Source organism: Myotis daubentonii, chromosome 13 (genome assembly GCF_963259705.1).
Source record: "Myotis daubentonii chromosome 13, mMyoDau2.1, whole genome shotgun sequence".
In the NCBI taxonomy this organism is placed as follows: Eukaryota; Metazoa; Chordata; class Mammalia; order Chiroptera; family Vespertilionidae; genus Myotis; species Myotis daubentonii.
The window spans coordinates 42,639,251-42,663,371 of record NC_081852.1 but is presented as its reverse complement, the minus strand read 5'-3'; the positions used below and the strand labels follow the sequence as shown (position 1 = coordinate 42,663,371).

At 48.0% G+C, this 24,121-nt stretch overlaps 1 protein-coding gene across 1 annotated transcript in view; it reads left to right on the top strand.

The window, feature by feature from the left end:
• The first annotated feature begins 4,331 nt into the window (after positions 1-4,331).
• Positions 4,332-24,121, top strand: part of TLL2 (tolloid like 2) — a 97,202-nt gene continuing 77,412 nt past the window's right edge. The window contains exons 1-2 of the mRNA XM_059660937.1: positions 4,332-4,868; positions 20,758-20,868. Coding sequence (XP_059516920.1) covers positions 4,688-4,868; positions 20,758-20,868 — 292 coding nt within the window. The 5' untranslated portion in view covers positions 4,332-4,687. The remainder of the gene's footprint in view (positions 4,869-20,757; positions 20,869-24,121) is intronic.

Genomic DNA, 24,121 nt, shown 5'->3' with positions numbered 1-24,121 from the left:
TATTTGAGGCTTTGAGAACCACAATGTGGTCTCTACTGTGACTGACTGTTGTACCCGCAGTAGACAGTACATAAACTGATGAGGATGGATGTGTTCCAATATAACGACAGAAACAGCCAGGGAGCCATCATTTGCTGACACCTGACATGAAGGATTTAAGACTTTATTCCGCCCAACTTTTGTATTTTGGAAAAAAAAAAAAAAAGTACAGAAAGTTGAAAGAATGTTACAATGAATGAGGGTTGTCTTTTTAAAAAATGATTTTTATTTTATGATCATTTTTTGACATTTTTTCCATACAAGTTCTGACTCCTACGCGGAAACCCCACACTCCTCCATGCCTGTCATTCTCCTGTTTGATAATATGTTGCATTTGTCTAGTACTTCTTTTTACAAAGGAGTTTCAGATAATGATTCCTTACAACCATCCTGTAGAGCTGATGAGGTAGACACCTACATTTTATGGAAGCCGTGAAAGCGTCTCTTATTTTTAGCCCAGAAGTTATCAGGATTAGGGTCCTGTTGCTGTAACCATAGGATGGATGTCACCTCTCCAGCTTGTGGAAGAGATAACGTGTAGAATTCACACTGAAAATGAGTGTTCTATATTGATGGAAGGGATTCTCTTTATTGTACTACATCAAAATCAGTGGTTAATTTCTCCTGATGTGTTTGTACTTTTATTCTAAAAATTATATTCTCTAAAATACGTTTTTACTGATTTCAGAGAGGAAGAAAAAGCAAGAGATAGAAACACCAATAATGAGAGAGAACCATTGATTGGCTGCCTCCTGCACACCCCTACTGGGGATGCAACCCAGGCATGTGCCCTGACTGAGAACCGAACCAGTGACCTCCTGGTTCATAGTTTGACACTCAACCACTGAGCCATGCCGGCTGGGCTATACTTTTTTTCATCTCCAGTCTTAACTAGTTATTTAAATTGTTGTCAACTCTGTTTTTTTTCTCCCGCTGATTTTATTAGCTACCTCAGTCAAAACCTGTACTTGATAATTCCTAGTGCCAAATAGTATAAGTTGGTACAAATTTGGATTACTTTTGATCTCTTTAGTGAACAGTTTTCATCTGGTTGGAAAACAAGAGGAATAAGGGATCTGTTATTCAGCTACCTTCTAGATTTCAACGTGAGAACTTTTATTAAATGGTTCATTTACAGTTTAACATTAGAAAAGGCGGGGGGGGGGGGGAGGATAAGCCTTTGGATATGTGGAGTCCATCAATGGTAATGTAGTCTACACATGTATTTATAATTATTTAAAATTTAAAAAAATGGAGGAGGTGGTTGTAGGGAGAAGTTGATGTAACTTACTTTACCTGGCCAATGTTATGGTTATTCTTAGTGGTTCAATCTAAGCCACTAACATTATGGGACTTAACCTTGAAGATCATTGAAGGGAATGAAGGGTCTAGAGCAGTGGTTCTCAACCTTCCTAATGCCTCGACCCTTTAATACAGCTCCTCATGTTTTGGTGACCCCCAACCATAAAATTATTTTCGTTGCTACTTTATAGCTGTAATTTTGCTACTGTTATGAATCGTAATGTAAATATCTGATATGCAGGATGTATTTTCATTGTTACAAATTGAACATAAAGCATAGTGATTAATCACAAAAACTATGTAATTATATATGTGTTTTCCGATGGTCTTAGGCGATCCCTGTGAAAGGGTCGTTCGACCCCCAACAGGGTCGCGACCCACAGGTTGAGAACCGCTGGTCTAGAGAGTGATACAGTGGAAGTTGGTTCCCAGTTGGAGTTGTCAGACAGGTCTGCTGCAGGTTATATGCCAGGGTCGGACAGACATAAATAGGTAAATGCTGTAAGTGTGGTAGCTGCTTTAATAGGTGTTGGCATGATGATGCAAGCTGTGTGGTCATCAAGTTGTTCCCAGCAGAGAGATGCAAAGCAGCAAGGCCTTATTAAGATCACTGCAAGGTGTTTAATGCAATAAGGTGGCAAGAGCCAAGGCTGGAGTAGGGAAAGGAAGGCCTGATGTTTCATGGAGGGCCTGGTGTGCCACCCTGAGGAGCTCAGATAAAAGGCTTTACGCAGCTGCTAAACACGTAACTGAAATATTTTTCATTACCGCCTCCGAAGAACTCAAAAGTGCCTTCTCAGTGGTCAGTAATGTGAGCTAAGGAATGAGACAGCAGGTGAGTACCCATCTCTTCTGGAGCCTCTGTTCCCGCCTTAGAGGAGGTGATGTGTAGTGGCCTAGAAAGCAAAATGAGGAGAAGGTGGCCTGTGTGGAGTAGTATTTCAGGAAGTCAGAACGTGGTAGACATGGAGGGCTTTGAGCTGCTGACAAGAGAAATGGCCCACTCTGGGTATAGGGTATAGATGGAATGAGTTGGGTGGAGGACAGACATCTGACTAAACAGGGAAAAGCTTACTGGTACAGCCACTTGCAGATACTCTGCACAATTAAGAGCAAAGGGGGAGGAAGCCCACAAACATGAACTTACTAATGGAACAGAGTTGGGCATTTTTAGGTCATGAAGCCTTTTATTTTAAACCTCTAGTTTTTTTCATGAGATTTAAATGAAAGAAAAATGTATTTTAAACATACAAAATGGTGAGTGAAATCAGGAACTATAGAAATGAAAAAGATACTAATCATCCCTTTTCAACTGTTCCTATCTAACCTATGATCCAAGTATTTTGTTGATGTTGGTTGATAGCAAAAGGAGCATCTAAACGGCTTCTGACATAACCCTGCAGCTTGGTCATCCAGTAGCACCACTGTCTTCAAAGTTTTTGGACAAAGTGCTGGTGCGAAGACCTGGCAACTACTTACCAGGCGGGGAATAGAGGCAATAAAAGCTTGCAACCTCAGTGCTTGCACAAGAGGTCGCCTGGACTATCTATTTTCCAGAGGATTCCCTGCTAATGAAGCCAGTTGGCTGTTTGCCTAGTGCCATCTGGAGACCGGAAGTGTCACAAGTTTGTTCGGCCTTTTAGATGTTGACTGTGGACTTGCCTACTGACAGGTGGTGACCTTCACTGGGTTGAAGCAGAAAACTATGGCGTTGGGTTTGACTCCTTCCAGCCCTGTTCAACCCCCTCCCACACCTATTGCCCGTGTAATGGCCACTTGGTCTTTCCTGCCATTTGGTGGAATCCTTCCGCCCACATTCCTTCCACCTGTCAGTTCCTAGCCAGATCCTGCCCAATCTAGCTCCATCCCGTATGTGCTTATTTGATGAAAATTGATAGGATGACGCAGGGTCACGTATTTTTTCCTAAGGGCCAGGACAAAATATCCCATAGCACCCTCCCAGTGGTTAGCTTAACCCTTCACTGGTTTGAAGGACTTGTTATCCTAGTTATTACAGGAGAAGGCAGATGATCATAATACAGGAAACTTGGGAGTCCTGTGTAAAGCCAAGCTTTGGGCTCCCTGTCGACTACTTTGTCATCAGAGGCTGCGAAGCCATGTGAAAACCCAAAAGGGAAATTCAGTCTACTTTTTCTGCTTACAGTTTAAATGAAAAAAGATTGTTCTGGGCGTGATGCTGAAAATCTGTACACATTTAGTGTGTTTTACTTCTTGATTAGGGCAGTTTTGCTTGCATAAAAGGTCTTTGAAAAGCCTCATGGTAATAATACTTTTTATGTCTATAAATCAAAATAGCTGTTCTGACAATTTTTACATTTAAGGGACAACATAGGAGTGGGTTTCAAATATCTCTTGATTATTCTAAATTATTTGGGCATATGTTTTTAATTGACAAAAAAATAAAATAACCAGACTTTAGAAATTGGTCATTTTTATTCCATCCAGTTAATGCTGAATGGCTTATTTAATAAAGCATGTCTGTAATTTAACACAAATAGCACCGGACAGCTGTTCATTTGTCAATCTTTTTGTCTGTATGAAGCATTTTAGACTGTTTTAATAAAGGATAGGGTCACTTAGAGGGGGAATCGGTCATTTTAAATTATTCTTCCCAAGGCACTAGGTTAGGTGGGTGCTGCAAAAAGCACCGCTTCATGGGTGAGATGGAAATCCTCTATTTTTTTCTGCACTGAAAGCGACTAGACTCAGTCACTAGAGAGAAGACTGACTTCATCCCTGCGGAGGAACGACTGTCTGAGAGCAGTTGGTAGGGAAGCGGACAGCTCTAGCCACTGCTGCATGCCTTCGCCCACGTGTGCACTGGGGAGCTGTAAAGTGAGTTATGCGAATCAAACAAGGCGGAAAGTCCGGCCTTGATCTTCAGGAGCTGCGTTCTCCCGTGGGAGCACCGGGGACCAGGGTCCTTGCCTTCAGCATCTTCCTCCGAAGTTGCGGAGGTGCCGGGAAGAGGAGGGGCTTCGCCTCGGGCGTCCGAGTGATTGGCTGCCCGGGGCCCCTGGCGAGGGCTGTGTGGTCCAGCCCGGGCGGAGAGGGGCGGAGCGGCCACTGTTCCAACCACAGCCACCACCGCCACAGTCGCCCGCCGCCGCAGCCTCGGCCGCTGGGCAAGTCTCCGAGCGGCGGCTTCTTGGATCCCCGACGAGGACTGGGGCGCCACGCTCTGTTCACTCCGCGCCGAGCCATGCTGGCCACGCGCGCGTAACCACCGAGCCCGGCAGCCCCGACCCGACCCGGTACCGTTCCTCGCCTCAGCCCAGCTCTCCGCGCACGCGACTCCCTCGGTCTCTGCCGGTCCCTCGCGACCATGCCCCGGGCGGCTGCTCTCGGGGCCCTTGGGCCGCTGCTGCTGCTGCTGCTGCTGCCGCTGCCCCGCGACGCCGAGGGCCTTGGGGGGCGCTCGGACGCAGCCTCGGACTACTCCGCGCTGGAGGGCGAGGAGGGCGCGGAGCAGCAGCTGGAACATTACCACGACCCGTGCAAAGCCGGTAGGTGCCGCAGGCGGCGGGCAAGTCCAGCAGAAGTTTGCCTTTGAAATGCAAATGAGGCGGTGGGCAAGCCTGCACTGCCGTCTGTGGGGCGGGTCTGCCCTCCCCTCCCTCCCCTCCCCGAGGTCCCCCGGGCTCCCCTGGAAAACAATGCCCCAGAGGAATGGCTGCAGTGCCACTCGGACCGGGACGTCCGGGCCCCCGGTTTGCGGTGCGCTCGGCGTGGCGGCCGCGGGAGCGTTTCCGAAGCGAATCTGGGGAATGAGGGCGGGTGCCCGAGGCCGGCTGGGCGCGGGGCTGGGCGGGCGCCCGGGCCGCCTGACAGCCAGGTGGTCAGCACGGGCCACCGCCGGACGCGCGTGGCTGGAGCGGAGCGGCGGTGCTGGGTGCGGCGTTCCCGGGCTCAGATGCAGCCGCTGGCTCCCATTTCACCGCATTTGTAAGTTTCGTGCAAAGTTTTCCTACGTCTTGCGGTTAGTCCTGGGAAGAGAAGGTTTAGACACCGAAAAGCTTCGCCGCAGGCAGAGGACCGGGGTGGCGGAGGGAGAATGTGCCTGACTCCAGTTGCCGCACACTCCCCTGTGGCCCCGCCTGGGGGTCGCCCCGCGCGCGGGAAGAGATGGAAGCCGGCAGGTGCCGTAATCCCGGCAGGAAGCGGCGCCCCGGGGCGCACGGATCCTGCTGGCGCAGACCGCGGCTGGGGCCATGCAGCTCCTGCTTCCCACGAGCCACCCACCGGCTCGTGTGTCCTGCGGGGCGCGGTTTTCAAGCTAGACTAGTTGCAAGGACAGTCCCAGAAGCACCCAAGCACATTTTCCAAAGAACCTATGGATCCGAGGCAATTCCCAGCTGGGACAGTGGGGTATTCACGTTCCGGGCAGAGGGCAGAGGATGGTCTCAGAGGCCCAGAGTAGGGGTGTTTTCCTCTAGCCATGGCCTGGCCTTTTCACGTGGCGGCCTGCAAAAATGACTCAGTACTATTGACTAGAGGAAAGAGGCTGTCTTCACCCGCAGAAGGGCAGGTGCCATGGGCCAGTGGCCCAATTCTTCACTCCCTGAAGACGCCGAGTAAACTCAGTTCTCTTATCTCTAAACTGGGGACAGCAGCCCTGCCGGTGTGGCTCAGTGGTTGAACATCTATCCATGAGCCAAGAAGTCACAGGGTCTTTTCCTGATCAGGGTGCACGCTCGGGTTGTGGACTCGATCCCCAGTAGGGTGCCTGCAGGAGGCAGCCAATGAATCTCTCATTGCTGTTTCTCTCTATCCCTCTCCCTCTCTCTCTAGAAAAAAAAAAATCAATAAACTGGGAACAGTAATTATAGGAGGACTCAGATGATTTATGGGGAAATTCTCTGCAAGTGGAATAATGATGTTGGCCCTGTAATTATTTGTATTGCTACTACAGTGGTTGTGGTCTGAGCTGGCGTAGGGCAGGTCAGAATTAGGTGAAATCTGGAAAAGATCAGGTTACTAGGAGGCTGGAAGACCTAGGGAGTTGTGAGACCTGAGAATCTTGAAAGTTGAAGATCAAACCAGGCTTAAGGGGCTTGCTCTTATCGTGTAGGAAGATTCCTCCAGAATACCCACCGATTGCTGTACCTTGCAGGGCTTCTGGGTGGGAAAGGTGGGCGGAAGAGTTGGTTCCAGGGTAATTTGAGAGAATATCAACCATTAGCATAGCCCTGGCTGAGGTATCTCAGTTCATCACAGGCCTCGGGAGCACTGTAGGAATGGTGGTCTTGACTTGAGAAGAGGGAAACTGAGGCTGCAACAATAGGATTGGGGATAAAGAGGGTGGATCAACTTTCACCTGTACCGGTCAGATCCTTGACTTGAATGAGTGTGAGCTGGCGGCCAAAGGAGGCAGTGTAGATAGCTGGGGTCTGGGCTGGGGAAGTGATCAACTTGTTGAGGAATGTATTGAGCACCTCTGTGATGCGGGGTGCTGCAAATCCAGGTGATAGAGGCATAGGTCTGTCTGTGAGAGCGCCCAGCTCCTGGTCTCCGCCTTGAGGAATAACCCTGAGGTAGGTTTGCCTATTGGGCCTCATTTTTCTCTCCAGGAATTTTGGAGGAAATGCTGGATAACCAGAATGTGCATGCTTTGTGACTCTTCACAGACAGATGGGATGGATGGGCAAGGCTGGAAAGCGGAGGATGGATGGTTTTGTCAACTCCAAGCATCCTCTATAGCCATCTCTGATCCTCCCAAATGGTTGGCCTCTCCCTGGGCTATGCTGATGCTAAGAGTCGCCAGAAGAGGGCGACGGCGAGGGAGATCTGGGGAAAAGGCCACATCTCACTCTCCTTCTGGCTCTGGACAATCCCTGCTCTGGGGAACAGCCTTCTGGAAGATAACAGGCAGTTCACCAATGCACATCATGAGAACACAGAGCAGGTGTTCACAAGTACTTCTTGAATTCTTGTTGAAATACTATAGAGGAATTTGAATTTTTGTAATAAATGAACAATTGATTTCATGCAGTGTAGTTAGTTAGGGATTCTTGAATTCAGACCTGATAATTATTGGTACACACGGTCTCAAAAATACGTGAAGGGTGAAGTTTATGGTATGTGAGTGATAATAAAGATTTTTTTTTTTTAAAGTAAATGAAGATGAGGATGGGCCAGGGCAGTGTTGGGGGAGGAAACACACAGACGTCCCAGCTCGGGCCTAGACTCACTTTGGGGCGGGTAGTATCTGGAGAGAGGGGCCAGGAAAAGAAACACATTGGCCCCTTTTGGATTAGGGGCTGAGTAATAGCCAGAGCAACACCCCATTGACCTCTGACCCAGTCCTGGGGTAGATAAGCAGACTTGAAGGTTCCGTTTGCATTTGGGGAACCTGAGCTTCTTGCCGAGACCTGCCTGAGAGTGATGCTCCTTTGACTTCAGATGCCACATCAGTAGTCAGAGCTCAAGTTCTGCAGACAGAAAAGTCCTCAGTGGTATCAGCCAAGGTAGGTCCCCACTCTGACATCAGCGGAACCCGTTTTTCTTCTTTCTTCTGCCCAGTCCTGTGTGTTGGGAGAGTGTCCTTTAATCCTCTGTCCAGCACAGTGAGAAGAGATAAGAGGAGGGATGGGGCAGTAGCTGGACCACAGAGCCATCCACAGCAGCCCTGGATGTGCTGACTCCGTGGATGTGCACGGTCCTGCCCCAGGTGCTGGAGATCTAAGTGCCAACCAGACCTCAGCCCTGTCTCTGGGAGCTTCCAGCTCAGGGCATGGCATTTTCAGCAAGAAAATGCTCCTGATGGCAGCTGAGTGTAGACAGGTCAGCAGGTTGTCTCATTCAGCACCTCCCGTGGTCAGTTCTGGGCCTTCCGCTGATCACTGCTTTCAGTCATTTTCATGGAACTCCCTGTCTTGGGCCATGGTTGTTGTTTGAGCACGTGGCTCCTCCTCACTCCGTTTTTTTTTGGACCCAAGCATTGGAGTCAGGCTGACTTAGGTTTCCTTCTTGGCTGTCACTTACCAGCTGCTAGACCTTGAACAATCCTTCATTCTTAAAGCCTCAGTTTCCTGTAACGTCGTTAGTAGAAACTCCTATTTCGCAGGCTTGTTGTTCTATGAAAGGCACTTGATACGGAGCTAAACACTCAATAAATATGTAAAAAGTGTGCAGGTTAAATTGAATCCTGTGCATAGTACTACTTTCTATTCCTGTGAGAGAGCCCAGGGGCTAAATGGGCGAACTCTGGAGGCAGACTGCCCAGGTTCACATCCGGGCTGTGCCACTTGATGGCTGTGGGATCTGCTTAAGCTTTCTGGATCTGTTTCCTTTTTGTAAAATGTGTCTACTCATATCTACCACAGAGGGCTGTTATGAAGATTAAATGAGTGAATATAGACAAAACACTTAGATAGTGCCTGGAACATGGTAAAAAATCAGTAAATAATATCATTATTATTATTATCATCCCATACAAATCCAATGAAGTTTCTAAGTGGCAGGAAACCAAATATCTGAACAACTGAAGGCCTATAATGCCAGCGCAGGTAGCTCCTCTATATCCAGAGTCTTCGGTCTAAAACCCAAGCTCTCTGCATCTGCCATGACTCTCATTGTCTTTCTTGAGGTTAGGCTGGGTGGCAGGTTCCATGTCCTGCAAGCCAGCCAGGTATCTGGGCCCCACCTGAGAAGCCAGTCCCTGACTACCGCAGATCCTCAAATAATGTCGTTTCGTTTAATGTCATTTGTTTATAAAATGTTCATGAGATGCTGTAGGAACTATCGAGGATATTAAGTGAGGACTTATTGTATTGGTTTTTCATTTTTGAATTAATTGATTAATTAATTTTTTTGAGGACTTACTGTATTTGGAGATGTGTGAATGGTGTTGGGCGGGAGCCTTCATTCAGCCAGTGGCTCCTCCCAGCTGCTCCCCTTTCCTATGGCCTCCAGATTCTGAACAGCTAAGGTATGACCAGGATTGGGGCCCACTTCACATTTCATGGAGGACCCATTCGTTTGCGTCAGAGACCTAGCCAAGCAATCTGAATAGACGCTATAACTTCATTGGTCCCCAAACCTTTCCCTCTCAACCCTCAACATATTTTCCAAGAGGAAGAACAAGATATGAATCCTCACGTATCTTTTTTACCTTTTTACCTGGTTACAGCTTTGCCTTCGAGCTTTGGGTGACACCTGGTGGTTTACAAAGCCCTTCTCCTTCTGTTCCCTCCTTTGGTCTCTCAGCCAGGAGATGGTCTGGGCCCCTGTGATTCTGTGGGCATTGCAGGACTCTGGTCTGTGTGCTTGCAGAGGGGAGAGGCTGGACTGGGACCCATGCAGGACATTGAGCTTGTATGTGGTAGAACAAACCCCTCCAATCTCTGCTCTCCCCTCTAAGCACATGGCCTCTCTAACCCTGGAACCACTCCCCTTCTCCTGGCTCCTTCTGCACACAGCACATGCATCTGCATGCCACCCCATGCGAAGGGCATGTTTGTGCACTTCTTCCCCAGAGCGCCATCACCCAAACTTCTCCCTCCCTTTGTCTTTATCCTTGGCTAGGACTCCAACAGCAACGAGGCAATTCTGGCCTTTACAGTACTCTTAGTTCCATTGCATAGGGAAGAATGAATGAGTAATTCAAGGTGTCATAATGCACCTGTACCCCTCTCTGTTTCTCCATCCCTTTTTCAGAAGGCCTGGCTGGGGCAGTGCATGGATGTCGGGTCTGTTGAGGATGGTGGCTCCAGCCATCTCCCAGAGGAAGAGGACTTATATGGCCAATGTTTCCCAGGGGTCTCTGGATGGGTGGCAGCCTGGGAGATAGAAGCAATAAAACATCCTGCTTAAGAGACTGTTTTGGGCATCAGGCAGCCTGTGGCGTGAAGCCTGTCTATCCTCACTGACTGTGTGGTTTTGACTACGTTTCTTAACCTCTTTGCCTAGTTTCCTCATCTGGAATATGGGAACGATAGTAAAACCCATCTAATAGATTTGTTGGAGGATGAATTGGGGCAGTGAACATGAAGTGTTTAGCAAGTAGCCATTAATTCTTACTTCTTCTCCTTGCCAGTATTATTATTAGTCCTATAATTGCTCCCCGTTTAAGAATTTCCCTATATGTGACAATCTCTCAGGGGCCTGTGCGGGCTTATCTCTCCCTTTCAGGGCTGCAGAGAGTTCCCTTGGGATCCATAGCTTGTGGCAAGTGATAATTTATTGCTCCACCGCTTATTCGCTCTCATCCATGAAGCAGGGAGAGGACGACAGATAAACCAAATGCCTATAAGCGGGTTTCTGATGGTATCCTCTTAGCCCGCTCATAATACAGTTCTGCCTGGATGCAAACATAGCAACAGGAACGGAGCTTTCCTGCTGATTGGTTACAGACCTGGCTGTGATCACGCCATCCTCTAACTACTTCTGTCAATTACTAATAAATATTCTCAAGCTCGCCTGCACGAGCACTTGAGTGTTGATACTCACCCCCGAGTCTCTGCCTGCTCCACCAGCTGGGCCACTTATCTCGCAGCTCATCCTGCAGTCTGCACCGAGCTTCCTCCCCCTCCTCCCACCTGGGTTACTGGCCTGGAGCTGATGTGAGTCTTGCGGGAGCCAGTTTCCCACAGGAGCAGGCTGCCTTCCTTCTTAGCTCTTTTTCGTGTCCCTGGATCAGTTCTTCCCGCTGACCTGGCACTAGTTTCCCTGCCCTTCTCCTGGGCTCAGAGTCTGCGGTGCTCATTGAGGACTGGGCTCCATGGTGAGGTAGCAGGTGGTACCAGAGTCCACCTAGTGCTTAACACAGAAACCCAAGCACCAACCTGGACACCTGTATCTCCCTCCCCCTCTCATGCAGTCCAATCCAGATCCTGCCTATTCTGCTTCCAAAATTGAGTTCATCCACTTCTCTCTGTCTTCACTGCCACTATTTGACCTAAGTCCCTACCAGCTCTTTTAATATGTTTTTATTGATTTTTAGGGAGAGATAGAAATATCCATCTGCTGCCTCCTGCATGCCCCCTACTGAGGATCGAGCCCACAATCCAGCATGTGTCCTGACTGGAAATCGATCCAGTGACCTCTTGGTTCATGGATTGTCGCTCAACCACTGAGCCACACCAGCCGGTCCCCATTAGCTCTTACTTGGGCTACTACAACAGTGCCTAACTCCTCTTGCCTCCTGCAGTCTGTTTTCTATGTTGCAGGCAGAGTGATCATTTTGAGACTAACTTCTGATCATGTTTGCAAAATCCAACCTGCTTAGGGCCCATTAATGACTTCCCATTGCTCCTGTCCCTCCTATTCATCCAGCCTCCTCCCCTTAACCGCCACGCTCCATCTCCCACAGGTTCATCGCCCCCCCCCCACCTGGAAAGGCCTCTGGACGGGCCCCCTGGTCACCTCCAGCTCATCCTCCAGGACTCGGCTTTCATGTCCTTTCCCCCTGAGGCCTGCCCGAGCCCTGATTTTAATCATGTCCCTTCTCTTAAATCTTTCATCATGTCTGTCTCCCTGACTGGCATTTTTTACAGTCCATACCTGGGTTCAGTCCCTGGTGTAATTCCTTTCTCAATGTCTGTCACCGCATTAGATAACAAGCTCCAAGGGGAAGAAACTAGACTCATTTGGTTTCCCAGTCACCAGCACAGTACCTGGCACATGGTGGGTGCTCAACTACTATTTGTCAAGTGAAAAAATGAGATCAGAGGGATTCATAAAAGGTAGCCATCACTGTAAGGCAATCAAGGAAGGCTTCCTGGTGAGGAGGTTGGTAAACCCTGAGCTTGTCCTGGAAGAATGAATGGGATGTGGAGAAGGTGGGATGCAGGGGAAGGCATTTCAGGTAGAAGAAACAGTGTGAGTCAAAGCGAGGCAGCAGGACTAGTTGTGATGTGCCTGGAGCTGGAAGTTTACCGTGGTTTACTCTGCAGAGTAGTACTGACATGATTGAAAGAGGCTTGGGCCCGGCCGTCATGACTCGGTGGTTGAGCATTGACCTATGAACCAGGAGGTCATGGTTTGATTCCCCATCAGGGCACATGCCTGGGTTGGGGGCTCAATCCCCAGTGTGGGGCATGCAGGAGGCAGCCGATCAATGATTCTCTCTCCCTCTCCCTCTCCCTTCCTCTCTGAAATCAATAAAAATATATTTAAAAAAAAAATAAAATAAAGAGGCTTGGTACAGGCCAGTGTAGCTCAATGGTTGAGCGTCAACCCATGAACTAGGAGGTCACCTTTCAATTCCCAGTCAGGCCACATGTCTGGGTTGTAGGCTCGATCCCCAGGAGGGGGCATGCAGGAGGCAGCCAATCAAGATTCTCTCTCATCATTAATCTCTCTCTCTCTTTCTCTCTCTCTCCCCCCCTTCCTCTCTCTGAAATCAATAAAAACATTTTTTTAGAGGCTTGATATACTGCATATTTGAACCATCCCTTAAGAAATATTGATGGTTTTTGAGCAGAGGACTGTCATATGAAGAGCTATGATGCTTAGGATTTGTAGAGGCAGGAAGTAGGAAGACCACCAAGAGTTCTAGGCCTGGGAGCATGAGGACCAGACTTGGGCTATGGCCTTGAGAATAGAAGGGAAGGGAAGATGGGAGAGAGATCCTGGGCTGAGCTGCGTCGCAAAGTCATCTTTGAAACACGAATGAGTTAGTTCATTAAGACACACTCAGGAAGCATTGGGGTGCCCTTGAGATGGGCAGAAAAGGGAGATTATTTTTTTAACATAATTTTTTTTTCCAACTACACAGCTAAGACACACCCAGTGGAGAACAGTTAGAAAATATACTGGTAGAGAGCAAGAGTAAAAATTTCTAGTAATTCCATTGCCTGGAATAATTGTTAACATTTTGTTATGCATGTTTCTATTTTTAAAAATGCCGTATATACCACTTTGAACCTGCTTGTATTCCTTTCTCTTAGTACTATGAACCTCTTTCTATGACAATAAAGATGCTTATGTAATAAATGTACATATATAACATCAACATTAGTAAAATGGTTCTGTACACCATTCTATAGAGGCACCATAATTTATTTAATCAATCCCCTATTGTTGGACATATCTCCCCCCCCCAATCTTATTCTTTTGCTTTTTATAAACAATGATGCTGAAGTCATTCTTATTGCTAGATTTTTATGTATTTTAAATTACTTATTTAGAAAAATTTTCTACCGTTGACCTATGAACTAGGAGGTCACCTACACACAGAATTGCTGGGTCAAAAGTATAGATGCTTTTAGGACTTTTGATTCTTCTTTTTAAAGCTCCCTTTAAATATTTTTTTATTCTTTTACACTCTCATTAAGGTTAACATTTTGTATTCTAGTTTTAAAAGTCTTTGCTGGTTGGAGACAGACTCATAGATAGAGAGGAGGCAGACAGCTCTGGTGATGGGAAGGGTGTTGGGGGGATGGAGTGACTGAGCAAAAAAGAGAGAGAGAGAGGGAGAGAGGGAGAGAGGGAGAGAACTCATGGACATGAACAACAGTGTGGTGATTGTGGGGCCGGGGAGGCGGGGTGGAGGTGGGAGACGGTACAGAGGGGATAAATGGTGATGGGGAAAATAAAATAAAATTTTTTAAAAAGCCAAAAAGCCTTTGTTGGTTTAAGAAGAGAAAAATATGTTGCTGTTTCTTTAATTCACATTTATATTGTAATTGTACGTCTTTTTCAAATAATTTTAAACTTTAAAAAATACGTTTTGACCATTTGCATTTCTTCTGATGTGTTCATTTCCTGTTATGTGCTGTCCTGCCGTTTCTGTTCATGCTCTTTTGTTTTCTAATCAGATGTTCATTTGTTAAAATTTCTGTAGGGAACTCTTAAATATTAAGGACTTCAACTTTTTACCTGTCATGTGTGTCATTTTGTCACAAATGCATTTTGGAGAGATTTTGAAAAAGGACAAAGCTTCTTTAGCACCATACTATTCACTTTTCCAAGGAGACCATTGCATGGCTGTGCCAGTTAAGCTGAGGTTAAATTGCTAGTAACGGACCCAAGCTAATGGACTGTGCCCTTTAGAGTCCAGTTGGGAGACTGAAACCACACCAGTAATTTAAAATTTTAATATAAAAGGTTATTAACTAGCAAAAAGGGATTGATTACTAAAGGAGGTAGGCGAACTCTAAAGACAACAGAAATAGCAGCTGTAGGGAGCAACTACTAGGGAAGGAATAAACGTGGGAGAGCCACCTTCCCCACCCCTCGCCCCCCAAGTGGGCTGAAATTCTAACTTCACAGGAGAAGGTGTGGCTGTGACCCACTGGAGGTTGGAGAAGTTCGCAGAGATGCTGCAGGAAAAGGCTGATGAGCCAGGACTTGCCCATTCGACTATTGGCAAAACTCTGAAGGGTGGGCGCCAGGGAGTTTCCTGAACACTGCTGGCAGCCACTCCATAGGATAAGAAAGATGAGAGCAGCAGAACCAATAAGAGAAGCCCCTTCCTCTTACAGCACCCTCTCTCTAGTCCCCTCTACTGACAGAGCAAAGGAGAAATGTTTCTAGGGCCCAGCTCCAGCATTGCAAAGCATGGCTAAGCAGAGTAGATTTAGAGCCGAGAGGCCATAGCTGGAACATGGGCTTAGAAAAGCTAGGAGTTTCTTCCTCACATTGGTCTGGAGGTCTGCAGTGGAGGCCCAATAAGGTAGTTCCGCTCCAGAAGATCCAATCTCCTTCAGGGACCCAAGGTTGAGACCTTGTCTTCATGGTCCAAGATGGTAATCGGAGCTTAAACCATCACAAACACTGTCTATGCATGGAAAAGAAAAGTGGGCAAAGAGTATGTGAGACGTTGTTTCCCAGGAAATGCCATTTGTCACTTCAGCTTTCATCTTATTGGCCAGGACTCAGTCACATGGCACAGATAGCTATGTGGAATTCTGGGAAATCTTTCTTCTGGAAGGCCTGGAACTGGAAATCAGAGGTCCTGTTATTTTGAAAGAAGGGCAGAAAGGTATTGGTGGGCAGTCTGCAATCTCTACCACAGTGGACTGAACTTACTATAACTTTGCAAAGAAAATTTAGCAAGATGATGATAGGCCCATTATCATTAACTGAACGTTAAGGAGATACCCAAAGTAAGATCTTAGAGTAAAATCTTGTAGAATGTTAGAGCTGGAAGAAACCCTTGGGAGTAAGTTTTTTATGTTTCCTGTGAGAACCCTGAGGGCCTAGGAGGGGCAGTTTCTTATCCAAGGTCATGTGGATAGCAGCTGGCCTGGCTGGAGGTAGATCCCAGGTCCCCTTTGCTCTCCACCTGCTGTGTCTTTCCACTTTCTGCACGGCTTAGGGTCTCCAGTGGGCCTTCGTCTTCAGAATGAGTCACACAGAATTGCACTGCTAACTGACGGCTCAATGGGAGGTCATTCCACAGTGGAGATATTAGGGCTTATGAGATGTGGCTGGGCCTGGAATCAGGCATATAAGGTGCAAAATTAGAGCCCAAGAAACTTCTGGCCTTTAGGACCTAAACTGTACCCTTCTCCCCATTACTGAGCCGAGGCCATGTGAGCTCAGGCCGCGGGAATGCAGCAGGTGTGAGAGAGCAATGAGTCATATTCTGTTGGAATTAAGCAGTGAAAAGTGTCATCTTAGGCCAAAGTAGCCATTCGCTTTACCCGTCTGAATCCCATCTTTCTATTTAGCTATGAAAATAATGGAAGAATTTTCTTAGAATGGCTGTTGGAGCCAGGGTCCCAGCAGGAAACAGACTTTACCCCAGATGTTTCAGATGAAGAAACCTTAAGGAAGGGACTACTCAAAGAGGCAGAGTTACGGGAACAGACTAGACCAGCGAGCTACCCCTGTGGCTGAAAGGACAGGGGAGGGAGCAGGGTCACAGAAGCTGGGACCTTTCCGGAGGGCAGTGCTGGAGACACAGCACCAGGGCAGGGAAGAACTGCCTGCCTCGCTTTCTCCTCCTCCCTCTGGCCTGCCAGTCTCCTCCAGAGACTGCAAGCGGAAGCCAGGGGGAAGCAGAGGGTGCAGTCACAGGCTCAGCCTTCCTGGGCAGAGTGGAACAGAGAGGGTGGAGAGTAAGTATAAAAAGAATAACTTTAATCATAGCATAGGGCTTGCCACACATATTCATTTACACGGATGAAAAATTTTTCAGTATCTTTACAACATACATTAGTAAGTGGCCAATGTGTGGCACCTTTGATGTCCCTCCTCCGTGCCAACAGCAGACATGGCTATTGATCATGGCTTTCTGTCTTATGGGTCCAAGAAGTGCCCACAGAAACATCACCACGTGAGTGGGGTTGGCACATGAGATGAAACCTATTTGGAGCTATAAAACTTAAATAGCCTTGCAAGTATGGCCTATTGCTCATGCCAATCTGGTGGGTAACCTTTTTTTTTTTTTTTTCTGTGAAATTAGCTGAGTAGGTGTTTCTTAAGCCAAGGAAGTCCTGTTTGGAAGCCAAGCTGTGACATGCTCTGAAATGTGTTGGTGCAACAATATTGTGATATAGACGAAGAGTCAAGTTGGGAGGCCATATCTGCCTTGAGCAAGGTGGCCACCAGACAGACCTTCTTGGGTCACCTGTAAAATAGAATGATGCCAGCCAAGGTGGAAGTCAGGGCTGAGGATTCTCTTGAGGTGGAATTGGTTTTCAGAGCTGAGTTGCAATGTCATACCCATCTGTGTGTGGCGCTCTCCTAGGTCCTGATTGAGCTATAGTTTTTCAGGTCCTCTATGTTGCTGGTGTGGACTCTTGGACCCAAGTTCAGACTGTAAGTAGTTTTGAGTACAAAATCCTTAGCTGGAACAAATGGGCAATGTGTTATGGATGTTGCCAGCATGGTGTAGGGCATAGATGGCAGATAATTCCCAACTCATTTGCCATTCATAGCAATTTGTGCTGGTGCTCAGTAGCACTGTGTTGAGACGGATTTGAAGGCTGTGTCCAGGTTCAGTCGACAGAAGGGCCATGATCCATTAGAGATATCTGCCCTGGGGGACAGGGGTAAGGGGGGCACATGGTTGTTCATAATTACCATCCCTGCTGTAGGGGAAGAACATGGCTTCTTGGTGTAATATTTTGAGCAAGTCTCTTAGCTTTCTTGGACCTCAATTTCCTCATATGAAAAATAAGGATATTGCTTAGATGACTTTTAAATTCTATCCATCTTAGAAATCTCATGATTCAAATTAGTTTGTTTTTTTTTAAGTCTTCAAGGTAAAACATGCAACAAATCTGTTTGATCCAATGAAAATATTTCCAGCTCCCCACTCCAATCTGCCCTGTGCTTGAGTAACCGCACTGTCTATCCCGTGAAGGCCATTTTCCCCCTGGAGCAGCTGGAGACCTTGGAGACAGAAGGCCTCCCATACTAAACAGATTCTACTCTTTAATCTCAACGGAAAGATCCAGGAGGCATGATTCACATCTCACCCATTTCCTCTCCTCTGTCCTCCGCTAGCCTGAACCTCTCCCCTCCTGCTCTGCAAACGCGCCTGAATGCAGAGTTCTGAAAATTTAGGTTCATGGTTTCAAAGTTCATGGTCCTGAGAATAAACAAAAAAACTATTGTGGTTGCATGGAGCTGTGGACCCCATTAACACCACCCCATGAATATTTATGGCGTGAAACTACAAAAGAACATAGAGGCCATATTGTATTTCCTAGAACTTTCTTTCCATGGGGTCCTTTCTCTGCGGGTCACTTTAATGTAAGCTCTGCTTATTTAGTTGCACACTTTAAGCCGATTAACTTTTTACTAAAAAAAAAAAAAAAACAACAACAAAAACCCTCCCTGTTTGTTTGTACATACACTCCCTTGACAAAGATTCATAGAAAACTGCTTTAAACCTGTTAAATCCCTCTGCTGGAAACTTGAAGTGAACTAAATGTGTCTCTGGGTAGGATTTCCCTGTAACTCGCCCGGCCTCTGGCCCCTCCACCCACCTCAGCCTGTTTGCTGAGAGGAATTTCAGTGGTTCAAATATTCCATATTTAGTTCCTCCAATAATCTCGGCTTATCTCTAGGTGACTATCTCCTGGAACATTAGTGAGGTCCTTCCTGAGTGGCTTGTTATTGGGGTGGACAAGCAGCAGGCCCTGGGTGGGTACTCTGCACATCACTCATGGAAATTGTGGGGAAATCAAACGTTAGAGCTGCAGAGACCTCAGAGACCATGGGCTCCACTGATCTCCAAACTGCAGTGTGGATGAGTTTCCTGGCCAGGGGGCGGGGCATGAATTGAACATGCCTATTTCTGGGCCCTGTCCCCAGAGATTCTGATTTCATAAATCTGAGTTGAGGCCTGGGGATCTTAATATCAGCAGCATCCTTAGACACTCTAATTCAGTGGTTTGTGGACCACGCTTGAAAAACACTGCAGCTGTCTCATTGAACGCATGAAGAAAGGGCCACCAAAGGGAAAAGTCGCTGGCCCGGTGTCACACACGCCATCCAAGCTCCCTTTTCCCCAGGACAGGCAATGCCTGTGGTTCCATATTGCTTTAATTGGGCCATTCGCGTTCCGGAAGCAGCTCTTCCATGCAACATTTGTGATCAGACCCGGAAGCGCAAAGCTGATTGAAAAATAAAGCACCCGCAAGCCCAAGTTCTAAGTGTCGAAGTGAAAATCAGGAAATGGCCCAAATGGTGGAGGTGGGATGAGGTGAGATGAATACCTGCTGGAGGTCACTCCCAAGGGATAAATCCAGGTCTCTGTTGGTTTTGGAGTGAGCCCTCTCCCTTCCTCTCTCTAAAAATATCAATAAAAAATATTTTTAGCCCGGCTGCGTGGCTCAGTGGGTGAGCATCGACCTATGAACCAGGAGGTCACGGTTCAATTCTGGTCAGGGCACATGCCTGGGTTGCAGGCTCGATCCCCAGTAGGGGGCGTGCAGGAGGCAGCCGATCAATGATTCTCTCATCATTGATGTTTCTCTCTCTCTCTCTCCCTCTCCTTTCCTCTCTGAAATCAATAAAAATTTAAATGTTTTAAAAAATATATTTTTAAGAGATATGATGCAAAATAAAACAACCCCCCCCCAAAAAAAAACAAAAATCCAATATCTTTCTTGTAGTATCATGTCAAACACAGCTAATGGCAACCAAAGCATGAAATTAACATTCTGACTTCCAGTGTCTTCACGTAAAGCCATAAGCTCATTTAGCTCACCATCTGCCTTCCAAGCTAATGCAGGCAATAGTATTGCCAACTACTTCATCACTGCATAATATAGGTCACTTCGTTCCAGCCTGTAGTAGCAGTTTCCTTGACACCCCCTGGATTGCCCAAAGATGACGTATTTTTGTTACAGTAGTATGCCACTTTTGATAGCAACTTCTATATTAGTCAGGATGAAGAGGTTATGCTCCAGTAACAAATAGCCTCAATTCTCAGATGCTTATAATAAACTAGAGGCCCGGTGCACAAAATTCATGCACATGTGGTGTCCCTAGGCCTGGCCGGCAATCAGGGCCAATTGGGGCCTTCTGGCTTCCAGCTGGAGCCTTCCTGCTGGCCACAGGCTGCCGGATGGGGCCTTCCGGACCGGGGGAGGGACCACGGGAGGTTGGTTGGCACAGGGAGGGACCAGGGGAGGTTGGTCAGCCATGGGAGGTTGGCTGTGGGAGCGCACTGACCACCAGGGGGCAGCTCTTGCATGGAGCATCTTCCCCCTGGTGGTCAGTGCTCATCATAGCGACTGGTCATTCTGGCGTTCTGGTCACTTAGGCTTTTATATATAGAGATAAAGGTTTTTATTGGGAAAAGGGGGGCGTATATAATACTTTCAACAATAAAGATTTTTTTAAAGTTTTTGTATTTCTCATTCATGCTACATATCAGCCATCCCACTGCTCCACATGATCTTTACTCCAGAACCCAGAATGATAGAGTCACCCCCATCTGGAACATGGCTTGTCTTCTAGAAAAGGGAAAAGAGGACACGGAGAATCAGGTACTAGCTCTCCAAGCTTCCTCCCGTGCTTAATTAGTCAGCAGGTAAAGTGGCTCATCCTGACATCAGTGCGGCAGGGAAGTATAACCTTCCCCCAGGGAAGGACAGCAAATATTGTGAACAATAGTGTTATTTACCACATTATGATTTGTCATGTATATCCTGGGGACTCTGAAGAAGAGAGAAACAGCTGTCCTTACTGTGGTGGTTTTTCCCAGAGTATCCTACAGCTAGAGAAAGACAGGTGACCTTTCAAATTACCTTACAGACCTAGGCCTTTGATCTTTATGACAGTTGGCCCCAGCCCTGTGGCTTTAATGCACAGAATTATTATTAGTCTTTCCTTCTTCTCTACCAGCCCTGTGTCAGGATAAAATTGGATTGGCTGGACTGTCTTTTCTAGGGTTTGCTATCCAACACCCAATGCCTTCTGGGACATTAGTAAATCCATTTCTTGACCTCCAGGTTAAATTGACCCACTTATGTTTTTTTCTCTCAGCTGTCTTTTGGGGAGACATTGCCCTAGATGAAGAAGACCTGAAGTTATTTCAGATTGACAAGACCCAAGACTGGATCAAACAGTCAGTTGAGAAAACGGGACATCGAACAGGTAAGTCCTGTGTCGTCGCCCTGCCCTGCCCTGTCCCAGAAGGAGGGGTCAGGGATTCACCAGGGGTAGATGTGGGTCACAAGTCATCAGTGTTTGACCTGTCAGGCCAGTGCCCACTTTTCTGTGGAGAACCAAGGCTGTGGAGCTGGAGCCACCAAGTGTGCTGATCCTGCTAAGAAAATCTCACCTGCCTTAGTGGGTTTAGACTTGAGCTCAGTGTAGGTTCTCAGGACTTGGGCCTTGGGATCCGTCACTCCCAACTGGAAGTGGATTCTGGATGGGATGCATTTAAGGCATGTGTGATGCTCATGATTAGCACTGGCAATGTTTGCCCATGGCTGACATTTGGCTGACAACCCAGGGGGAAGTTCCCTGGGGCCAGGAAACATGGGTGGGCTTCGGACTTGGATTTCTGTCTTCCACTTTCCCTTCTTGCCTCCACCTCAGGGTGAACAGTAATGGGACTGATCTTTTGAGTGTTCCCCACCTCCCAGCCCATTTTGCTCAGATACCCCAGCTCTGTGGAATCACCTTCTCAGAAGCAGCCTGGGGGGCTGAACTGTGGGGCTGATGAGCTGCTGTGGCTGACAATGGCTTGTTATTTGGTGACAAAACTCATTTGTGCCTGATGCTACACTGTCTCTGCTACCCAAGACCCCCTGAGACTCTTTCCTGCCATCCTCTTTTCCTTTTTGCTCAAGGCTTTTAGAAATTATTGTAGTAAGAGCACAACATGAGATTTACTCTCTTAACACATCTTAAGTGTACAAACAGTATTATAAACTTTATTTTATTCAGCAACATACACAACCTTAATTGAGCTCTAACAGAAGGAAGCATTGTTTCATAATTCTACCACTCCAACTAGCATAGTCTTACCCAACTTCTTACCTGGAGGTCTAGAGAGGTTGACACGATTGTAATCTTTGTGTGGTTTAAATTATTTTAAATTTTTTTTGCATTTCTTAAAAATAGTGAAATTCATATATCCCAAACATCCTATCTAATAAAAGAGAAAAATGGTAATTGGCGTACGACGATACCCTTTTCATTGGCTAATCAGGGCTATATGCAAATTAACTGCCAACTAAGATTGGCAGTTAACTGCCAACAAGATGGTGGTTAATTTGCATATGTAGGCACAATGCAGGGGGGCAAAAGGGAAAGCAGGAAGAAGCCCCCTGCCACTGACAGTGATCAGAAACCCAGGGGGGAGCTAAGAGCTGGGGGGCAGGGCAAAGACGGCCCTGGGGCCGCCTTTGCGCTGTCCCCCAGCCATGATCGGAGAATCAGGTGCCTTTTCCGCCCTGGCCAGTGATAGCAGGAAGTAGGGGTGGAGCCAGCAATGGGAGCTGGGCACGGTCGAAGCTGGCAGTCCCAGGAGCTAGGGGTCCCTTGCCTGGGCCTAAAGCGGAGCCCACGATCGCGGGGCCGCTGCAGCTGCGGGTCCCCGCTGCCCGAGCCGGACTCCTCAGCCAGAGGCGTTAGGCCTGGGCAGAGGCGGAGCCTGCAACCGCGGGGAGCTGGGGGTCCCCTGCCCAGGCCTGACACCTCTGCCGGAGGCCTCAGGCCTGGTCAAGGGGCCGATCCGGTGATTGGTGATTGGAGGGTGATGAGGGTCAACTCCTCTGGCCGAGGCATCAGGCCTGGGCGGGGGGCTGAGCCAGGGATTGGGGGGATATGATGGTCCCCTTGCCCAGGCCTGAAGCCTGGGTCAGAGGCGTCAGGCTTGGGCGGGGGGTGGAGCAAGCGATCAGAGGGAGATGGGGGTCCCCTGCCCAGGCATGATTCCTGGGCCAGAGGCCTCAGGCCTGGGCGGGGGCCAGAGCCAGTGATCTGGGGGAGATGGGGGTCCCCTGTCCAAGCCTGACACCTCTGGCGGAGGCGTCAGGCCTGGGCAAGGGGCCGATCAGGCGATCGGAGGGTGATGGGGGTCTACGCCTCTGGCTGAGGCATCAGGCCTGGGCAAGGGGCAGAGCCAGCAATCGAAGGGGTCTGGGGGTCCCCTGCCCAGGCCTGACGCCTGGGCCAGAGGCATCATGCCTGGGCTGGGGGCAGAACCAGTGATGGGGGGAAATGAGGGTCCCCTGCCCAGGCCTGACGCCTCTGTCTGAGGCGTCAGGCCCTGGCAAGGGGCCGATCCTGCGATTGGAGGGTGATGGGGGTCAACGCCTGAGGGCTCCCAGTATGTGAGAGGGGGCAGACTTGGCTGAGGGACACTCCCCCCCCCCCCACACACACACACACATACACACACCCAGTGCACGAATTTCGTGCACTGGGCCCCTAGTCTATAATAATAAAAGGGTAATATGCTATTTAGACCAGACGTCTTCCGGATGTCATTCCAAATGTCTTTCCTGATGAAGCCGGGCCGGAGGGAAGCTAGCCTGGGTCCCGGGTGCCTGTGGGCAGCCCGAGGGAAGCCAGCCTGGGTCCTGGGTGCCTGCAAGCGGCCGGAGGAGGAAGCCTGGGTCCCACGTGCTGGAGGGAAGCCGGTGCCGGCAGCCAGGGGAAGGAAGGCCTACTCTTTTACGAATTTTCGTGCATCGGGCCTCTAGTACAATGTAATGAGCTTTTACATACGTCCATGTAACCACCACCCAGACCAAAGTATGGAACATTTCCTGAACTCCTTATGACCCCTCCCATCAGTGCCCTTCCCACAGGAGCCACTAGTCTGACCTCTGTACTGCAGATTCCTTTTACCTGCGTAAAGGAATCGTGTGGTAGGTGTAGTTTTGTGTTTCTTCTTCACTCAGCTTTATGCTGCAACATTCCCCCACATGGTTGAGTAAAGCAGTAGTTGGTTCTCTTTCATTGTCGTGCAGTAGTCTGTTATATGAAAGTACCCTAGTGTATTTGTTCTTCTGTTCACAGACATTTGGACAGTTCAGTTTTCTGCTATGATAAATAAAGCTGCTGCTGGCATTTCTGTACAGTGGGGCCTTGACTTACGAGTTTAATTCGTTCCTAGACCGAGCTTGTTAAGGAGCTCGCTAAGGAGCTCGTTAACTCAAATTACTCTGTCAACTCAATGCAAAAAATCGGCCGAGAGACAGCTGGTATCTCAAAAAACTTGTTAGTCGGGACACTTGTAAGTCAAGGCCCCACTGTATGTGTCTTTTGGTGAACACAAGCCCTCACTTTTACTGGGCATAGAACCAGGAGCAGAATTGCTAGGTCAAAGATGCTGCATACGTTAAGCTTGTGTAGCTACTGTCCAATAGATTTCCAAAGTGGTTGTACCAGT